General features: G+C 44.1%; 1 protein-coding gene across 1 annotated transcript in view; it reads right to left on the bottom strand.

Moving 5' to 3' along the window:
- Window positions 1-2,252: 2,252 nt before the first annotated feature.
- Window positions 2,253-20,806, bottom strand: part of rps6ka5 (ribosomal protein S6 kinase, polypeptide 5) — a 35,195-nt gene continuing 16,641 nt past the window's right edge. The window contains exons 9-17 of the mRNA XM_029729257.1: window positions 15,592-15,753; window positions 12,197-12,328; window positions 11,740-11,873; window positions 10,783-10,876; window positions 8,921-9,091; window positions 6,423-6,614; window positions 3,748-3,907; window positions 3,059-3,225; window positions 2,253-2,786 (exon numbers count right to left, since the gene is read on the bottom strand). Coding sequence (XP_029585117.1) covers window positions 2,253-2,786; window positions 3,059-3,225; window positions 3,748-3,907; window positions 6,423-6,614; window positions 8,921-9,091; window positions 10,783-10,876; window positions 11,740-11,873; window positions 12,197-12,328; window positions 15,592-15,753 — 1,746 coding nt within the window. The remainder of the gene's footprint in view (window positions 2,787-3,058; window positions 3,226-3,747; window positions 3,908-6,422; window positions 6,615-8,920; window positions 9,092-10,782; window positions 10,877-11,739; window positions 11,874-12,196; window positions 12,329-15,591; window positions 15,754-20,806) is intronic.

Below are 20,806 nucleotides of genomic sequence, written 5' to 3'. Positions count from 1 at the left end.
TACCAGTCAAGTTTGGACTCACCTACTCATTCAAGGGTTTTCTTTATGTTTACTATTTTCTATATTGAAGAATAATAGTGAAGACATTAAAACTATGAAATAACACATGAAATCATATTGTAACCAAAACAAATCTTAAATCAAAATATATTTCTATTTGAGATTCTTCAAAATAGCCACCCTTTGCACACTCCTGACATTCTCTCAACCAGCTTGGAATGCCTTTCCAACAGTCTTGAAGGAGTTCCCACATACGCTGAGCACTTCTTGGCTGCTTTTCACTAAGTGCAAACCAGATGGGATGTCGAATCGCTGCAGAATGCTGTGGTCGCCATGCTGGTTAAGTGTGCCTTGAATTCTAAATAAATCACAGACAGTGTCACGAGCAAAGCACCCCCACACCACCTCCTCCATGCTTCATGGTTGTAACCACACATGCAGAGATCTTCCGTTCACCTACTCTGCGTCCCACAAAGACACAGCGTTTGGAACCAAAAATCTCAGATTTGGACTCATCTGACCAAAGGACAGATTTCCACCGGTCTAAATGTCCATTGCTCGTGTTTCTTGGCCCAAGCAAGTCTCTTCTTCTTATTGGTGTCCTTTAGTTGTGGTTTCTTTGCAGCAATTCGACCATGAATGCCTGATTCACGCAGTCTCCTCTGAACAGTTGATGTTGAGATGTGTCTGTTACTTGAACTCTGTGTAGCATTTATTTGGGCTGCAATTTTTGAGGCTGGTAACTCTAATGAACTTATCCGCTGCAGCAGAGGTAACTCTGGGTCTTCCTCATGAGAGCCAGTTTAATCACAGTGCTTGATGGTTTTTGTGACTGTACTTAAGAAACTTTAAAAGTTCTTGAAATTTTCCAGATTGACTGACCTTTATGTCTTAAAGTAATGGACTGTTGTTTCTCTTTGCTTATTTGAGCTGTTTTTACCATAATATGGACTTGGTATTTCACCAAATAGGGCTATTAAGGAAAGAAATTCCACAAATTAACTTTTAAGAAGGCACACCTGTTAATTGAAATGCATTCCAGGTGACTACCTCATGAAGCTGGTTGAGAGAATGCCAAGAGTGTGCAAAGCTGTCAAAGGCAAAGGGTGGCTATTTGAAGAATCTCAAATATAAAATATATTTTGATTTTTGGAACACTTTTTTGGTTACTACATGATTCCATATGTTATTTCATAGTTTTGATGTCTTCACTATTATTCTACAATGTAGAACATTGTCAAAATAAAGAAAAACACTTGAATGAGTAGGTGTTCTAAAACTTTTGACAAGAGACAGAGAGACAGACAGAGAATACACACACAGTTCTAGTCTGACACACAGGGGCAAGTGACAGCATCTAATGTAGAAAAGGCAGAGGTTTTTGGCACCTTCAAGGCAAGTTGATGTATATGAGGATCCTACCCTACTATTTGTAGTCCACAACAACACACTGACTAGGCCCGAAACATAACATCAGCCTGCCATTGAAACGTTTTGCAATGAGGTGAAACTGGGTCTAGATCTCAGGTTGGTGGTCTGAGCATATCTATCTATCATAAACAGTTGTGAACCATTAATAAGTTAACATAAAAACAAGAAAGAATTTCAGTCTGCGTTATTGTCATACATAAAATCCGGCAAAATATGTGCTCTGCTTTAAAAACTAGAGGTTCATCCCAATGTGATAAGCTGCAGTACTTGTGGCTTAACGTTCCATTTTTAAAGTAACGCAGCACACCAGTATAAACCCCCCCCCCGAAGAAACACAACCAGGACGACCACCTACTTTTCCTGACAAACTAACAAACAAACAAACAAAAAGACATGACTGAAACAGAGTTGTGGTTGTAGAGGGTTCTCTCTGCTGTCTAGCCCTGAATCCATAGGGCAGCCCTTTTCATTTGGCGTGTGTCTATTGCTAGCAATGACTGGGAGGTGGTTCCTGCTCCCGCTGCATGCTCAGTTTGGAGGCGCGCGTGCGCTTGCTGTCCATGCGTGTGACTGATTGACTGCGAGCTGCCATGGAAGGAGAGCAAGAGAACGATAGAGGGCTCTCCCTGCCGTCTGTCCAGCTGTCTTTCTGACGGCGCCGTCCTTCTCCCTGCCGTCTTCCCCCTCGCTCGCTCAGTGCATGTTTTGAGATCGACTGCATGTGACCGCACAGAAAGACTGACCTACAAATTCAGATTAGCGAATCAGCCTCGCTCAGGCTGATCCGCCTCTAATACACCGTCTGTCTCTCTCTCTCTCTCTCATTGTGAGAAGTGGAAGGCTGGAGGATGCGGGTGTTCCGGGGCAAGGTCGCTGTCTGAGCCCAGGGCGAGGGGTGTCGTGACAGGGGTGGTGTTGGAGGGCTGGAGTGGAGGGTTGGAATCTCCACCCGTCTTCACCTGGTGGGACTGGGAGGAGGTGGAGGAGGAGTGGGTGTCCTGGTGGGACTGGGAGGAGGAGGAAGAGGAGTGGGTGTCCTGGTGGGTCTGGGAGGAGGAGGAAGAGGAGTGGGTGTCCTGGTGGGTCTGGGAGGAGGAGGAAGAGGAGTGGGTGTCCTGGTGGGTCTGGGAGGAGGAGGAAGAGGAGTGGGTGTCCTGGTGGGTCTGGGAGGAGGAGGAAGAGGAGTGGGTGTCCTGGTGGGTCTGGGAGGAGGAGGAAGAGGAGTGGGTACTCTCACCGGAGCTGCTCCTGGTCTCTGTGCTGGTGCTGGTCTTCTTCATCTTCCTCCTCTTGGCCAGCGGGGCCTTGTCCACCGTCTGCAGACGGAAACCCTCCCGCTTACACTTGTTGAACGCCTGGAGAAGCAGAAACCAAGACCACAATAAACATAAGAAATACAATTACAAACAAGACATGAACAATAGTAAACTACAATAAAACACACTCACGAGGCTAAAACACATTCATAAAAACATGAACGGATTTATACCCGTCATCACCCCATCCCTTTTGGAAGAACTGAAACGGGGATATTGTCAAAAACTCTCCTTGCCTCCTCTAATACAAACCTGCCATTCACTCATCATGCCCCCCCTCCCCCCCTCCCGATTGAATGAATAAAGCTCACGTTGAAGGTAGCCTTGACGTAGGTGTGTACGGACACGGTGGTGGAGGAGCCCAGGATGTCAGGTGTCATCAGAGGGTTGGAGGAGAGCTGGCTGTCGTCTTGGAGCCAGGCGTTGTACCTCAGACCACACATCTTGATCCGCTTGTCAGGGTCCACAGTCAGCAGCTCTATAGGTACCACACCAACGATGGATATTACAAGCATTAATACTGTATGTCAACACAGCATCTCGGGGGGAACAGACCAGACCAGGTCTCTCCAACCATGTTCCAAGGATAGCTATCCTCCTGTAGGTTCTCTCCCACCGCAGTTGGAACAAACCTGATTCAGCCATACGGATTCCGCTAATCAACCAGCTGTTAGAATCAGCCGTGCTAGATGAGGGTTGGAGGGAAAAACCTACAGGGCGGTAGCTCTCCAGGAACAAGGTTGGAGGAACAAGGTTGGAGAGCCCTGGACCAGACAGACACCTGGTGAACATTACAGACACCACCGCTGGCGAGCAGCAGCAGCAAAGACACGCTGAACTCTAGATGAGTTACACCTCCTTCCAGACGACACTAAGGTCGACTCACACATCAACTCATTTACTCATGTTTTCCCAACTTGTAGCAAAGCATTCCTGAAGTTGACGTCATATCAACCCCCCCCGACCTTTCAACTCTCTCATCTCCACCTGCCATGCTCACCTTGTATAAGGTCCTTGGCCTGCTGCGAGACACTCCTCCAGGCCTCTCCCTCGAAGGAGAAGTCTCCTTGTTTAATCTTCTTCATGATCTCTTCAGCGCTGGTGTGGGTCAAACTCTTCCCCTGACACTGGAATGGCACCTGGCCCGACAGCATGGTGTACTGGAACATAATCATAATAAAATACATATATTCTAAACATAATAATCCATATTTTGGAATCCTACATGTGGCCTATATGATGACGTTGTGTATACATGTTGTCTACGCATCTTTAAACTGTACCTGAGCTTATTAAGTCATGTACTGGGTGTACTCTCACTGGATCTAAGCCTGATTAAGGTTGGCCTGGTTTCTAATAGCTCATTAAACAGACGTTTTGGCCGTGCATGCGTCTGTCTCTGGGGCGTCCGCTCATCGGCTTGCTATGCTTCCAGGGCACTCTGCTGTACTGAGCCTGGTCTGTCAGGAAGCCTCACATCACAGCTCTGTTCACACAGCCAGCACACTACTATACTCTACCCCCAGGGGCCAACGCAGAGAGAGAGACAGAGGCGCAGAGAGACAGAGGCGCAGAGAGACAGAGGCACAGAGAGACAGAGGCACAGAGAGACAGAGGCACAGAGGCTGCACGCTTGAGATGACACGCAGAGAAATCGCTCTTCCTTCTCTCTACTCTTCTTCCTCTCTCTCACCCCTTGTCTCGCTCTCTTTCCCATCCCCCTCCCTCCACCTCCCTTCTTATTCTCTTCAGATGGCCATTGAATTACACTGACATTTCCGCTGGCAGGAAGCAATGCCACAGCCTCATGTGGCCACAGAAAAGTCGTAAAAACTACAGTCTGCGATTCAAAAAACAAACAAAAAAAAACAGCTGAGGGATGGGGCTAGGGAAATGCAACCCTTCTCCAATTCATAAACACTGCTTTCCATGCAAAGGCTGACAGTCCGTGACATACAAGAGATTGTTTAACCATCTTTTGACGCAATACATCATTTGTTTACATTGCTCTTGATTGTAAACAAAGGAGTAAGAAACCCTCATTTTGAGTTAGGATCAAAATTAACAAATGAAATGACCCGCTCTGCTCTGGCTAGGCCTATGACTGGTCAAGAGTTTGTCAACCTTGGTGAACATAACTCAAGAGAAAATAGATCTCACTTGCGGCGTTCCACAAGGTTCGATTTTGGGTCCGGTATGGTTCAGTTTAAATGTTACCCCTCGGTTGCGTTATCACAAAGCACGGCATTGATTTTCACTGCTACGTAGACGATACACAACTTTACACGTGTCACCAGAGGATTTTTAGCACCACAAATAAATTATACTGTATTATTGATTTAAATACTTGGATGGCTCACAACTTCCTCCAGCTAAATCAAGACAAGACCGAGGTACTTATTGTTGGAGCCAAAGCACACAGAATCTAGCCACACATTTGAATTCACGGGCAATAAAGATAAAACACCAGGTAAAAAAAAAACCTAGGTGTTATTTTAGATTCTGAACTCAATTTCAAAACACACATTAGGAATGTGACCAAAACACATTTTTCCCCACTTGAGGAACATAGAAACGGCCGCGCCTTGGCAATCTCAGGCTGATGCAGAGGGACTCATTATTACAAGGCGGCTTGACTACTGTAATGCTCTCCTGTCTGGTCTTCCCAAGAATGCCATTGGTCAACTGAAAAACATACAGAATAACGCAACACGGGTACTGACCAAGACCAGACAGAGAACACAGATTACACCGGTTTTAAAAAAAGGTCTCTGCACTGGAGTTTTAGAATACATTTCAAGATTCTTCTATTGGTTTGTAAATCAATCCACGTTTGTGCACCCCAATACATTTCAGACATGCCTTTAAGTTATGTACCCAGTAGGTCCCTCAAGTCCTCTGGCACTGGCCTTTTAACTATCCCAAAGCCTAGGACCAGGAGGCATGGGGAGAGGCAGCCTTTAGTTACTATGCCCCCGGCCACTGGAATAGCCTGCCAGAGAGAACCCGAGGCAGGCCGAATCAGTGGACATAATTAAGAGATCTTAAAACACATGTTTAGCTTTGCTTTTCCTTAGGGTGCATTTTTTTTTAATGATTCTTTAATTTATCCACTTATGTTTGTTTGTTGTGTAGTAAAAATGTATGTTTTTATTTTATTTATTTTTTTACTTCTGTTTTTACCTGTGAAGCGCATTGCGTTGCGTTCATGTCTGAAATGAAATAAGTGCTGCTGGTAGATCTTCGTTTAGTGGTGAATATTAATGTGTGTCAGCAGCACAGCACAATACACCACCGGACACAACAGAACAGCAGCATGTTAGCTGTACTGAATAAAACATAGAGATGGGTATCAGACAGGCCCTAACCACGTAACACAGGAAACAGAAAACACCGGAACAGCTTCCCTTGTGAATGGCCTTGACAAAACTCCAGCATAAAACTGCTGAATCAAGCTAGAATGTGTGTAGCTGTATCGAATCAATTAAATACCAGATCTAGCAGAAGTGTAGCTAGTGGTACAGATAGAGGCTCAGGTTGGATTTGGAACACCCCGACATCCTTCTCAAAACCCAATCGGAGGAGACGTTCTAAGGGAAGGAACCTTGGATCTTCTCCTCCAATGTATTTTAAGTGTATAAGGATTCACACCTTCTCCGTACCACCTCCACTCACCAGGATGACGCCCAGGCTCCAGAGGTCACATGACTCGTCGTAGCCGTCGTATTTGAGGATCTCCGGCGCGGCGTAGGCCAGGGTGAAACACGGCGTCTTCAGCAGCTGGTTGTCTGGGGGCTTCAGCCGGGCGAACCCAAAGTCTATGATCTTTATCTCCGAGTTCTCACTCTCATCTGTGAACAGCAAGTTCTGAACGGGGTTTCAAGAGAGAAACACGTTTTCTGTTATTTCTCCAGAGTCTATTTGAATGCATAATTGCAATCTCAATGGCACACCCGTTACCATTTCTAGTCCATTAATGACAGGAAGGATGAGATGCACCACTTTTAAAAAGTGCCAGCTTCAGTTCTATTTGGCCAGATGGAGAAAATAGACGTTAAAAAAAAATAAAAAAATATCATGCTTCATTCAAGCCTTTGATCGTTATACTCTATTCATATGCAATTAACATGTACAGCACATCTGGAAAGTATTCAGTCCCTTTCCTTTTCTCCACGTCTCGTTACAGCCTTATTCCAACATGGATTAAATAAGCATTTCTCAATCTACACACAATACCCCATAATGACAAAGCAAAAACAGGTCATTTTGTTATGCAAATGTTTTACAAATAAAAAACAGAAATTCATTATTTACATAAGTATTCAGACCCTTTGCTATGAGACACGAAATGGAGATCAGGTGTATGCCGTTTCCATTGATCATCCTTGATGTTTCTACAACTTGGGAGTCCACCTGTGGTAAATTCAATTGATTTGGAAAGGCACACACACCTGTCTATATAATGTCCCACACTTGACAGCGCATGTCAGAGCAAACACCAAGCCATGAAGTCAAAGGGATTGTCCTTAGAGCTCCGAGACAGGATTGTTTGAGGAACAGATCTGGGGAAGGGCAGCACAGCCAAACTGAGCAATCTGGGGAGAAGGGCCTTGGTCAGGGAGGTGACCAAGAACCCGATGGTCAATCTGTGGAGATAGGAGAACCTTCCAGAAGGACAACCATCTCTGCAGCACTCCACCAATCAGGCCTTTATGGTAGAGTGGCCAGACAGAAGCCGCCACTCAGTAAAAGGCACATAACAGCCCGCTTGGAGCTTGCTAAAAGGCACCTAAAGGACTCTCAGACCATGAGAAACAAGATTCTCTGGTTTGATGAAACCAAGATTGACCTCTTTGGTGGCCTGAATGCCAAGCGTCACGTCTGGAAGAAACCTGGCCCCATCCCTACAGTGAAGCATGGTGGTGGTGGCAGCATCATGCTGTGGGGATGTTTTTCAGGAACTGGGAGACTAGTCAGGGTTGAGGGCAAGATGAACAGAGCAAAGTACAGAGAGATCCTTGATGAAGACCTGCTCCAGAGCACTCAGGACCTCGGACTGGGGCGAAGGTTCACCTTCCAACAGAACAACGACCCTAAGCACACAGCCAAGACAACACAGGAGTGGCTTCAGGAAAAGTCTCTGAATGTCCTTGAGTGGCCCAGCCAGAGCCCGGACTTGAACCCAATCGAACATCTCTGGCGAGACCTGAAAATAGCTGTGCAGCGACGCTCCCCATCCAACCTGACAGAGCTTGAGAGAATCTGCAGAGAAGAACGGGAGAAACTCCCCAAATACAGGTGTGCCAAGCTTGTAGCGTCAAGACTCAAGGCTGTAATCGCTGCCAAAGGTGCTTCAACAAAGTACTGAGTAAAGGGCCTGAATACTTATGTAAAAGTTGTTTTTTTATTCATAATAAATTCGCAAAAGTCTAAAAACATGTTTTTGCCTTGTCATTATGGAGGTATTGTGTGTAGATTGAGGCAGGGGAAAAAAACGTAAGGCTGTAACGTAACAAAATGTGGAAAAAGTCAAGGGGTCTGAATACTTTCTGAATGCTCTGTATATAGCTAGACCATACATACAGATCATCAGGATAAGTTGGGAGTGTCCCTCAAGTTCTTTACTTCCAGGGGTTCAACAGCCTGATCCCAGATCTGTTTGCACAGTATACCAATGATAGCGTGTATAAATGGAGAAAGCCATCGATTACTTGACACCCTTCATTCCTACGTGAAGACTCAGTAGCGCATTGAAGCCAAATGAAGTCAGTTAAGATGGCGTCTCATGGAGACGTAACATGCGCAGTTTGAGCTACTCCAGGAAGTGATGTTACAGGCTAGCTCAGTTATGCCCCCTGAGTAAGTCAAGTTGAAGGCCGACCAGGGTGCTGCAGGCCTCCATTAGCAACTAAAATATCCTTATAACTTCTTCAGTGTGCGATTTTCAAATAACCGGTTCAAGGACATATATCTGGTTTATTAGAAGCAATTATTGGTAACATGATTGTCTTCAAATTTGTATTGTATTTACACAAAGATTGGCCACGAAGATTTTTTCCATTCCCTATAATGGGGGATCCCGTTTTCCGCTAACAATGCCTGCAGTCCCGCTGTCGGCCTTGAACTTCCGTAGCTTCAATGAGAGGGGGCAGTCATTCTCTCAATAGTAGTACCTCTGGCTTGAGGTCCCTGTGCACCACTCCTACATCGTGCATGTGGCTGACGGCTGACACCAGTCTCCTCATGATGCGGCTGGCCTCCGTCTCACTGAAGTGCTGCTTCCTGCGGATCCTCTCCAGCAGCTCCCCACCACGCAGCAGCTCCAACACCAGGTACGTATGCAGCTGGAGGGGAGAAAGAGAAAGACACAGCAAGTTACACACACACAATTATCCATAGGGTCTCCAGAGAGCCTTACAGTCATGTTGACCAACTATTCATAGTTCCTATACGAATGTAAATATCCCTATAAAAAGTGTGTTTTGTAACTTAAAGAAAGATTGAGGTGATTCGAGGTAGGAAACGTCATGCTGTGATCGATTGCTCTGAGCCAAGGCGGCGGTTATACAACAGTGGAAATTGTTTGGAGAATTCAAAAACGGTAGAAACACTGAATCCACATTTCTATTTTGTATGAAACATGTCCTAATAAACAATACAGCTCTCACGGTGATGGAGAGATGAAACCGGAACAGAGTGGCTGAAGTGAAAGGACCCCGATAAAGAGGCTAGAGAATAATGTACCTGCATCTGTCTGGCACTACAGCCGGGTAGAGTAGGCTCTCTCATTAGTGCTCGAACAGGGGAACAAAGACCGAGAGAGGGAGGGAAGGGGCGGGGGAGGTGGCCTGCATCCCAATTCTCCAACCTTGTCCCAAAGTACGCACTTGGACACCATTGGCTATGTCCCAATTCTCCATGCAGGTGGTATGTGTCCCAATTGACGGGGAGTGTGCAAGTGCACACTTTGGGAGAAAGGTGTAGAATTGGAACGCAGAATGGTAGAGGGGAGAGGAGAGCCGCAGCAAGGCGGCTCTGCTTTGATCTAGTTAACAGCCCTCGGTCTGCCTGAATTCTAAATGGCTCCCTTTATAGTGCACTACTTTTGACCAGGGCTCCTATAGTGGACCAGGGCTGTGGTCAAAAGTAGTGTACTTTAAAAAGGAAATGTGGTGCCATTTAGGCCCAGCCCTCTCTGAGGTACAGTACAGTAACAACCCAGCAGAGCTCATCAGAGCTACAATGCTGCTCCTAGGCCTGAAGGGCCCCAGATAATGAACATGACCAATATCAGCCACACACACACACACACACACACACACACACACACACACACACACTTGTTTGACCCAATTTGGAGAAAATTGTTTTTTTTCTCTCTCACCAAGCTCAAATCCTTCATGAGATCTAAAGGCCCACATACAGACATGAAATATGTTCCGTGTAGGTTTAATTCATCTATACCTATAGTGGATGTGCCCATATGTGGCACAGCTGCTGTACGGCAGTAAAATACAGTATATACAATCTGAAATATGGGGGCATAGTGTAGTGTTTATTATAGGACGATATGAAGGAGAGAAGAGGGAGACGGAGAATGTCCCAGGAGGAATCTAGCTTCCACATTCATCTGCTCTGTTCCACTTCTGACTTAATAAGGCCGTCTGCCGTTAGTCTCGTCTTACGATCACTAGTTCGGTTAGAAAATGGCCATTTCTGAAGATGGGCTTTTACCGGCAATGCTTGTGATATCAGGTCTCTCTTGTAAAATAGATTTTCTCTCAATGAGAAGAAACTGTAATAAATTAAAGTTCAATGAAATTACGTGGTCGTTTTGCCAACTTCAGTGAATCCAGCGAGTGTCTGCCGAATGACTGAAATATAATGTAATGCAATGTTTCCACTGACTCTATAGCACGCACTTCTAACCAGAATAGCAAAGACAGCATAGATAACAGGCGCTTCTTACAAAAGAGATGTTATCTAAATGAGACTAACATTTAAAGATAAGCAGTTTTTTTTTATTTAACCTTACCTGGTCATGGTATACCTCATGAGTCTTGACGATGTTGGGGTGGCCGTCGCAGAGTTTCAGAGCCGCAATCTCTTTCTGTGTCTGGGCCTCCATCCTTGAGGGGACATGGGAGAGACCAGACGCAAAGTGTCATCAGAAGGGGTCACCTGTCACGCAGTGTCACCCTCGTAAGTTCAGTGTCACCACTGAAGCCTATTCCTGTCAGGGAAGTGTTGGCACACTTCATCCTCCAGCAGCCAACAGGTGCAGAGAAGTCTCCTGCAAGGTCTGGTGGCCTGGAATTTACATCACATCCAGTGAGACCAAACAAATTGAATTCAAATGTTGAACGGATGGCGCGCTACATTCTTCTCCAAAATAATCGTTTTATTTAAAATCAGCAAAATTGAAAAGTTGCACTGAAAAAAATGGCACAATAATACATTTTTGAACTTGTATAGTGCTTTTCAAAGAATCTCAAATCGTATAAAAAGTAAAACCATTTAAAAAAAAAAATGGCGATTCAAAGTCGGCTTGGGATGAAACTGAGGCAGTTTGGGCTGGAAAGGCAGTGTACATGTATGTTCAGTGGAAGGGCATCAATGGGATATTATAGCAAAAAGTAATGTCCTCAAGTTTCCAGTAAAGTGACATAACTTCCTCTTGGATTATGGCTCAACTTGCCTCTTTTAGCCTCCCTAAGAGGCAAAAATCTCATGATTAGGTCGCTAGTTGTTAAACTAAAGTTGGATGTAGTATTTGAACAACGGGGTTCTACTTTTTTCTTCTTCTTTAAAAAAATGTAATACTACAACGTCTTATCTAGTTAGCTAGCCAACTCCCAATAACCACACATCAGTGAACTCCGGGCAGGGCCGGTCTGATCCTGGTACAGTTTGTCATGACAATCACAATAGTGTATGAGCTGGTCATACAGCACAAACAGATCTGGGACCAGGCTAGCCTATGGTACAGTACCTCTTGCTGACGATTTTCACAGCGTACTTCTGGCCAGTCTTCTTGTGGGTGCATTGCCTACAGATGGAGAAGCTGCCCTCGCCCAGAGCATTGTCCTTCAGGTCCATCTCATAGTTCATATAGAACGGAGAGTCCTAAAGAGAAGATTGTCTTACCAAATCACAAAGAACGCCGTTTTCACAACACCGTTATCGGTCGCTAATTAGTCAACGCCACACCTGAGCCAAAGGTGAAACTAAAAATAGAATACAAAAAATACAGTAGCTAAATTATTCACTACCGGAAGGACCTGAAAAGACGAATGCAAAAACCTCATACCTGAAAGTAAGCGTTGCTCAGGGAGAAAACTCCTCTTTCTTAGTGGCTGCAGCTAAGCTATTAAGCTAAGTGTGTTCAGGTGGAGGGAATAAATACAACCCTATCCATCTAACTGTACTACACACAGACAGGGGTGTACCTTCATCATGGCGCTGCGGGCCACAGCAGCAGACCCCGGCCTCTGCGACTCTGATCCTCCACACAGCTGGAGTGTGTCGTCCATTACAGCGTTCCACTTGAACAGGATGGAGGGGGCCATGAACGAGTAGCCCTGTAACCAGGACAGAGACGGAGAGACAGAGAGAGGGTATTACATGAAGCATAAATGTGAAGCGAGAGGTGGCCATGAACAAGTACAAAAGGACACACATAAGAGGGGGTTTAATATAATATATCTGGTCATATGAAGCACAGGAAAGAGAACGGTATACCCTTCACATTATAGAGCTTACCCGAGACGTCCTTTTCAGCATCGTTGCAGTAACAATGGTGGATGTGAAAGAAGGCCATCGACACCAAAGTAGACTAGGTTGCGTTCAACTCTGAATTTCAAAACTTTGTTTTTCATTTTACTGAAAAGGCATGCAGCGTTTATTTCACTCAATAACTACATTATAACCTGTCAATCCTGTAACAACTGTGGCGTCAGCACGACAATGGCTGCCATTCATCGGTGGTCCACCTGCGCTCATTGTTAGAACTGTCATCTATGATGGGATTGGGATGTGATGCCTGGTTCCAGCTATGAAGGGCCCCAGAGCTAGCTAGCTAGCTAGCACACACACACACACACACACACACACACACACACACACACACACACACACACACACACACAGCTGCGTGGAATGCATGCAGAGTAAAAGCTATGGATGGACAGATGGATGGATGGATGGGGATGGATGCATGAGAATACCCTAATTGCCAGGCATCAATATCTGATTGCGCTGCTGTGAAATTACATCTCGTCGGGGCTCTAATGCAATTTAATTTTGTTTTGTGAGGCGAGGCGGGAGAGCAGACCCCAGAGTTAAAAGTTGTGATAGCAGCAGTTCTCTCTAACGCAATTTCTCAGGCCTGGCTTCAAATTATAAAGACTAGCCCACAAATTCGAGTATTATGTGAAATTCGGGCTGCGTGCATGAAATAAAACAAGCCAAGATGAAGTTGGCAATCATAGGTTTAAGGCGTAATTGAGGCAGACATGGTGATTCTCTGGAACCGTAACCTTTTATTCCAGCAGAGAAAAAGAGAGAAGCCCTTATAATGGGCCTATTGATCAGCCAGGCTCGAGGAGCCAGAAGGCATGGCAATCACAGCTGAGATTTTGCTCAATAGCCTACATCAATCAGACACTCAACCAAAAGCTGGCATACAGCTGTATTCACAAAGTGTCTCAGTGTAGGAGTGCAGATCTAGGATCAGGTCTCTCCGTCCATATAATTATGATCTAAAAAGGCAAAAATGGATCCTCGATCTGCACTCATGCTCTGAGATGCTTTATGAATAGGGGCTCTGGGACACATTATGGTTGAAAACTATAGCATAAATAGTCCTTCACATCTGTCAGGTCCATCAGAACTGCATATGACTATAATTATACGCCTTAAATGAAAAGCCCTTTAGTCAATTTGAATACCAATGTACACACAGACGGGCAGGCACTGACTAAAGCAAGCAATTGAGGATTTTCTAAACAACGTCAATAGCTGAGGAGTCAAATACATACAGTACCAGTCAAAAGTATGGACACACCTACTCATTCAAGGGTTTTTATTTTTACATTGTTGAATAATAGTGAATACATCAACACTATGAAATAACACATATGGAATCATATAGTAACCCAAAAAAGTGCTAAACAAATCAAAATATATTTATATTCTTCAAAGTAGCCACCTTTTGTCTTGACAGCTTTGCACAATCTTGGTATTCTCTCAACCAGCTTCACCTGGAATGCTTTTCCAAAAGTCTTGAAGGAGTTTCCACATATGCTGAGCACTTGTTGGCTGCTTTTCCTTCACTCTGCGGTCCAACTCATCCCAAAACATCTCAATTGGGTTGAGGTCAGGTGATTGTGGAGGCCAGGTCACCTGATGCAGCACGCCATCACCCTCCTCCTTGGTAATATAGCCCTTACACAGCCTGGAGGTGTGTAGGGTCATTGTCCTGTTGAAACACAAATGATAGTCCCACTAAGCGCAAACCAGATGGGATGGCGTATCGCTGCGGAAGCCATGCTGGTTAAGTGTGCCTTGAATTCTAAATAAAATCACTGACAGTGTCACCAACAAAGCACCGTCACACCTCCTCCTCCATGCTTCATGGTTGTAACCACACATGCAGAGATCATCTGTTCACCTACTCTGCGTCTCACCAAGACACGGTGGTTGGAACCAAAAATCTCAAATTTGGACTCATTAGATCAAAGGACAGATTTCCACCAGTCTAATGTCCATTGCTCGTGTTTCTTGGCCCAAGCAAGTCTCTTCTTATTATTGGTGTCCTTTAGTTGTGGTTTCTTTGCAGCAATTCGACCATGAAGGCCTGACTCACGCAGTCTCCTCTGAACAGTTGATGTTGAGATGTGTCTGTTACTTGAACTCTGAAGCATTTATTTGGGCCGCAATTTCTGAGGCTGGTAACTCTAATGAACTTATCCTCTGCAGCAGAGGTAACTCTGGGTCTTCCTCATGAGAGCCAGTTTCATCATAGCGCTTGATGGTTTTTGCGACTGCACTTGAAGAAACTTTCAAAGTTCTTGAAATGTTCCAGACTGACTGACCTTTATGACTTAAAGTAATGATGGACTGTTGTTTCTCTTTGCTTATTTGAGCTGTTCTTGCCATAATATGGACTTGGTCTTTTACCAAATAGGGTTATCTTCTGTATACCACCCCTGCCTTGTCACAACACAACTGATTAGCTTAAACGCATTAAGGAAATCAATTCCACAAAATAACTTTTAACAAGACACACCTGTTAATTGAAATGCATTCCTGTCGACTACCTCGTGAATCCGGTTAAGAGAATGCCAAGAGTGTGCAAAGCTGTCATCAAGGCAAAGGGTGGCTTCTTTGAAAAATCTCAAATATATTTTGATTTGTCAAACACTTTTTTGGTTACTACATGATTCCATGTGTTATTTCATAGTTTTGATGCCTTCACTATTATCCTACAATGTAGAAAATGGTAAAATAAAGAAAAACCCTGGAATCTTTTGACTGGTACTGTACGTAGAAACAGCGTCATCTGTGACACCATCTACCACACGTCAAGAGTTTACAATGAATGTAAACAAAATAATGTTGAAGTTTAACTAAATTAAACATCATTTGACAATTTGGGCAAGGCATTTTAACGCAGACCGACTGTATTAAGAAGCATAATCAACCACTTCCCATCCCATCTGAAAGATGCATTGTCAAAAACCTCTGACCAACCAGAGAAGTTAAGGTCACAGTTCTGAGGCAGAGCTGCAGGGGAATAGATGGGGTCCATCACACATACACACAGAGACACACAGTGACACACCTGAAAGATGCGGTCACAGTTCTGAGGCAGAGCTGCAGGGGAGTAGGTGGGGTCCATTTCAGTGAACTCCTCCGCAAAGTTGCTGACATCTAGCTCATCCCTGATCACCGGCTTGAACGGGGCAGGCACCCTCTTAGCAGCTAAGTCCTCCCAGTTAATCTTCTAAAATATTGAGATGAAGCACAACAAAAAGCTTTAGTTAGCAACCATTTCTACTCTAAGACCATTTTATCAACAGAAGGCAAATAAAGTGTTTTCAGAAAGTATTCATCCCCTTTTTCCACATTCTGTTATGCAACAGACTAAATTTAAAATGGATTCAATTTAGTTTTTTGGGCACTGGCCTGCACATTATACCCCATAATGTTAAAGTGGAATGATGTCATTTTTCTAAATAAATTAATTGAAAATGAAAAGCTGAAATGTCTTGAGTCAAGTATTCAACCCCTTTCTCATGGCAGAACTGTGCTTAATAAGTCATAACTTGAATGGAATAATAGTGTTTGACATGACTACCTCTCTCTACCCCACACATACAATGATCTGTAAGGTCCCTCATTCGAGCAGTGAATTTCAAAAACACAGATTCAACCACAAAGACCAGGGAGGTTTTCCAATGCCTCGCAAAGGGCACCCATTGGTAGACGTTGAATATCCCTTTGATCATGGTGAAGTTATTAATTACACTTCGGTCGGATGGTGTATCAATACACCCAGTCACTAGAAAGATACAGGGGTCCTTCCAAACTCAGCTGTCGGAGAAGAAAGAAACTGCTCAGGGATTTCACCATGAGGCCAATGGTGACTTTAAAAAACAGTTTCAGAGTTTAACGGCTGAAATAGGAGAACACTGAGGATGGATGAACATTGTAGTTATTACTACACAATACTAACCTAATTCACAGTGAAAAGAAGGAAGCCTGTACAGAATAAAAATATTACAAAACATGCATCCTGTTTCCAACAAGGCACTAAAGTAAGTGTAAAAAAATGTGGCAAAGCCATTCATGTCCTGAATACAAAGTGTTATGTTAGGGGCAAATCCAATACACAGTAACACTCCATACACTCTCCATATTTTCAAGCATAGTGGTGTTATGGGTATGCTTGTAATCGTTAAGGACCGGAGAGTTTCAGGATAAAAATGAGAAACGGAATGGAGCTAAGCACAGGCAAAATCCTAGAGGAAAACCTGGTTCAGTCTGCTTTCTACCAGACACCGATGAATTCACCTTTCAGCAGGACAATAACCTAAAACAAGGCCAAATCTACACTGGAGTTGCTTACCAAGACGACAGTGAATGTTCCTGAGTGGCCGAAAATCGATGGAAAGACCTGAAAACGGTTGTCTAGCAAAGATCAACAACCAATTTGACAGAGCTTAAAGAATTTTGAAAAGAATAAAAAAATGGGCAAATGTTGCACTATCAGGATTTGGAAAGCTCTTAAGAGACTTACCCAGAAAGACTTACAGCTGTAATCACTGCCAAAGGTGATTCTAACATGTACTGTCTCAGGGGGTTGAATACTTATCTAATCAAGATACTCTGAGTGTACAAAACATTAGGAACACAATCCTAATATTGAGTTGCACCCCTTTTTGCCCTCAGAACAGTCTCAATTTCCTCGGGGCATGTACTCGACAAGGTGTCGAAAGCATTCCACAGGGATGCTGGCCCATGTCCACTCCAACGGTTCTGTCAGCTGTGTCAAGTTGGCTGGTAGTAGATCTGTACTCCGAATACCTCGTTCCATCTCATCCAACAGATGCTAAAATTGGATTGAGATCTGGTAACTGGGCAGGCCACTACAGTAAGCTGAATTCACTGTCATGTTGGTGGAACCATTCCTGGACAATCCTAGCCTTGTGTCATACGGCATAGAGTACTACAGTACGAGTCATAATACCCTTAAAACCTTGTGGTCAAACAGTGAAATGGTTCCAATTGTTGGTAATATTATTTTTTCCCCGCATAGGGGATTTTAGAAACACTTAAAATAAGGGCTGTGTTTCGTGTAGGCTTACCCTGGTGTGACGTTTTGATAACCGTGTAACTCTTGGACAAGGTGACTTTTATCAATATATTCGCCTGTATTTACCCTCCAAAAATGATATGCTAATTAGCTGCTAACGTGACGTAAAAAACTTCAAAATGGCATGATGATCTGGACGAGACTGCCAAATCAAGGCAAAGGTAATAATCTCTGGATGAACAATTTAATGTTAGCGAAATGTAGTAATGAATAAATTGGCAAAATGTCTTAAATTGAGAATTCTGTGAAATGTCTTGTGCAAGTTTTAAATTGACACAATACCTGTTAGCAAAGGGGTCTGCTAGATATGAGATCCAGGATCTTGCAGGGATTGGTCGTTTTGCATGTCTACTTTGATGGGATTTAGCATTTTAGAATCTGAGAGTAAATAGACCCGCATATATTGATGAAACTCACCTTGTCAGAGAGATTGACAGTTATCAAAACGTCACGCTAGGGTAAGCCTACAGGAAACACTTATTTGGAGTGTTTCTAAAATCCCCTACGGGAAAAATGAACGGTAGAAAAACAATTAGAATCATTTCCCTGTTTGACCACTAGGTTTTATGGGTATTATGACACCTCCACTGTGGGTCTCTATTATCCTGCTGAAAAAAATCTGTTCGCAGATGGATACAATGCCGCCATGAAAGGATGCACCTAATTGGCAATGATGTTCAGATATTCTGTAGCATTCAAAACGCTGGGCCTCTTGATAAAAGTGGAGCAATGTGTGCCATGAAAACATACCCCACACCTGCAGCCTGCAATGTTGACACACGCCATGATGGATGTACTCATGTGGTTTTCTCCATACCCTAGTCCTCACATTAGTGTGAAACAGCAGGAACCAGGATTCATCAGTCAAGGCAATGTTTTTCACATTCTCCAGTGTCCAGTGTTTTCGTTCCTTAGCCCACTGCAACCGCAGTTTCTTGTTTTTATGCTGAAAGAAGTGGAACTCTGTAAGGTTGTCGGCTGCCAAACCCCATTCGAGTCAAGGTACGATGAGTTGTGCATTCTTTTATTGGTCTTTGGGCACCAATGTTGTACTGGACTGTCAGTTGACTAACTGTAGCCCGTTTGTTGCTCTGCACAAATCATGCCAGCCTCCTTCGTCCTCTTTCATCAATGACCCGTATTCGACCACAGGCCTGCTGTTGGCTGGATGTCCTTTGGGTGATGGACCATTGTTGATACACACGGGAAACTGTTGTGTGTGACAAAACCCAGCAGCGCTGCAGTTATTAACATACCCTGTTCAAAGGCACTTAAATCTTTTGTCTTGCCCATTCACTCTCTGAATGGCACATATACACAATCCATATCTCAATTGTCTCCAGGCTTTAAAACAATTATTTAACCTGTCTCCTGCCCTTTATCTACACTGATTGAAGTGGATTTAACTGGTGACATCAATAAGGGATCATAGCCTTCACCTGGATTCACCTGGTCAGTCTCATGGAAAGAGGTGTTCCTAATGTTTTGTATATTAGAGTTATATACAGTGTCTTCGAAAAGTATTCCGACCAATTGACTTATTCCACGTTGTTACGTTACAGCCTTATTCTAAAATGTATTTTTTTAAAAAAATCATAAATCCTCAGTAATCTACACACAATACCCCATAATGACAAAACGAAAACAGGTGTTTTGAAATGTTTGCAAGTTTATTAAATATAAACAGAAATACATGATTTATATAAGTATTCAGCCCCTTTGCTATGAGAATCGAAATTGAGCTCACTTGAGTCCTGTTTCCATTGATCATCCTTGAGATGTTTCTACCACTTCATTGGAGTCCACCTGTGATAAATTCAACTGATTGGACATGATTTGGAAAGGCACACACCTGTCTATATAAGGTCCCACAGTTGACAGTGCATGTCAGACCAAAAACCAAGCCGTAAGTGCAAAGGAATTGTCCATAGAGCTCCAAGACAGGATTGTGTCGAGGCCCAGATCTGGGGAAGGGTACCAAAACATTTCTGCAGCATTTAAGGTCCCCAAGAACACAGTGGCCTCAATGGCCTGTTCGGAACCACCAAGACTCTTCCAAGAGCTGACCGCCCCGGCCAAACTGAGCAATCGAGGGAGAAGAGCCTTGGTCAGGGAGGTGACCAAGAACCTGATGGTCACTGACAGAGCTCTAAAGTTCCTCTGTGGAGATGGGAGAACCTTGCAGAAGGACAACCATCTCGGCAGCGCTCGACCAATCAGGCCTTTATGGTAGAGTGGCTAGACAGAAGCCACTACTCAGTAAAAGGCACATGACAGCCCGCTTGGAGTTTGCCAAAAGGACTCTCAGACCATGAGAAACAAGATTCTCTGGTCTGATGAAACCAAGATTGAATGCCAGGTGTCACATCTGAAGGAAACCTGCACCATCCCTAAGCTGAAGCATGGTGGTGACAGCATCATGCTGTGGGGATGTTTTTCAGCAGCAGGGAATGAGAGACTAGTCAGGATCAAGGCAAAAATGAACGATGCAAAGTACTGAGAGATCCTTGATGAAGACCTGCTCCAGAGCGCTCAGGACCTCAGACTGGGGCGAAGGTTCACCTTCCAAAAGGACAGCGACCTTAAGCACACAGCCAAGACAACGCAGGAGTGGCTTGGGGACAAGTCTCTGAAAGTCCTTGAGTGGCACAGCCAGAGCCCGGACTTGAACCCAATCGAACATCTCTGGAGAGACCTGAAAATAGCTGTGCAGCGATGCTCCCCATCCAACCTGACAGAGCTTGAGAGGACCTGCAGAGAATGGGAAAAACTCCCCAAATACAGGTGTGCCAAGTTTGTAGCGTCATACCCAAGAAGACCCGAGGCTGTAATTGCTGCCAAAAAGTCAAGGAGTCTGAATACTTTCCAAAGGCACTGTATATGGCCATGGCCTTTTTTTGCCTTTACCTCCCTTATCTCACATCATTTGCTCACATTGTATATAGTCTTATTTTTGTCTACTGTATCATTGATTGTATATGTTGTTTTACTCCATGTGTAACTCTGTGTTTTTGTATGTTGTCGAACTGCTTTGCTTTATCTTGGCCAGGTCGCAATTGTAAATGAGAACCTGTTCTCAACTTGCCTACCTGGTTAAATAAAGGTGAAATAAAATATACAGCGCCTTCAGAAAGTATATACAGTTCCTTCGGAAAGTATTCAGACCCCTTGACTTTTTCAA

This window comes from Salmo trutta, chromosome 33, assembly GCF_901001165.1.
Source record: "Salmo trutta chromosome 33, fSalTru1.1, whole genome shotgun sequence".
Classification (NCBI taxonomy): Eukaryota; Metazoa; Chordata; class Actinopteri; order Salmoniformes; family Salmonidae; genus Salmo; species Salmo trutta.
Note: the sequence above shows the minus strand (reverse complement) of the source record. Positions and strands in the feature narration are given on the sequence as shown.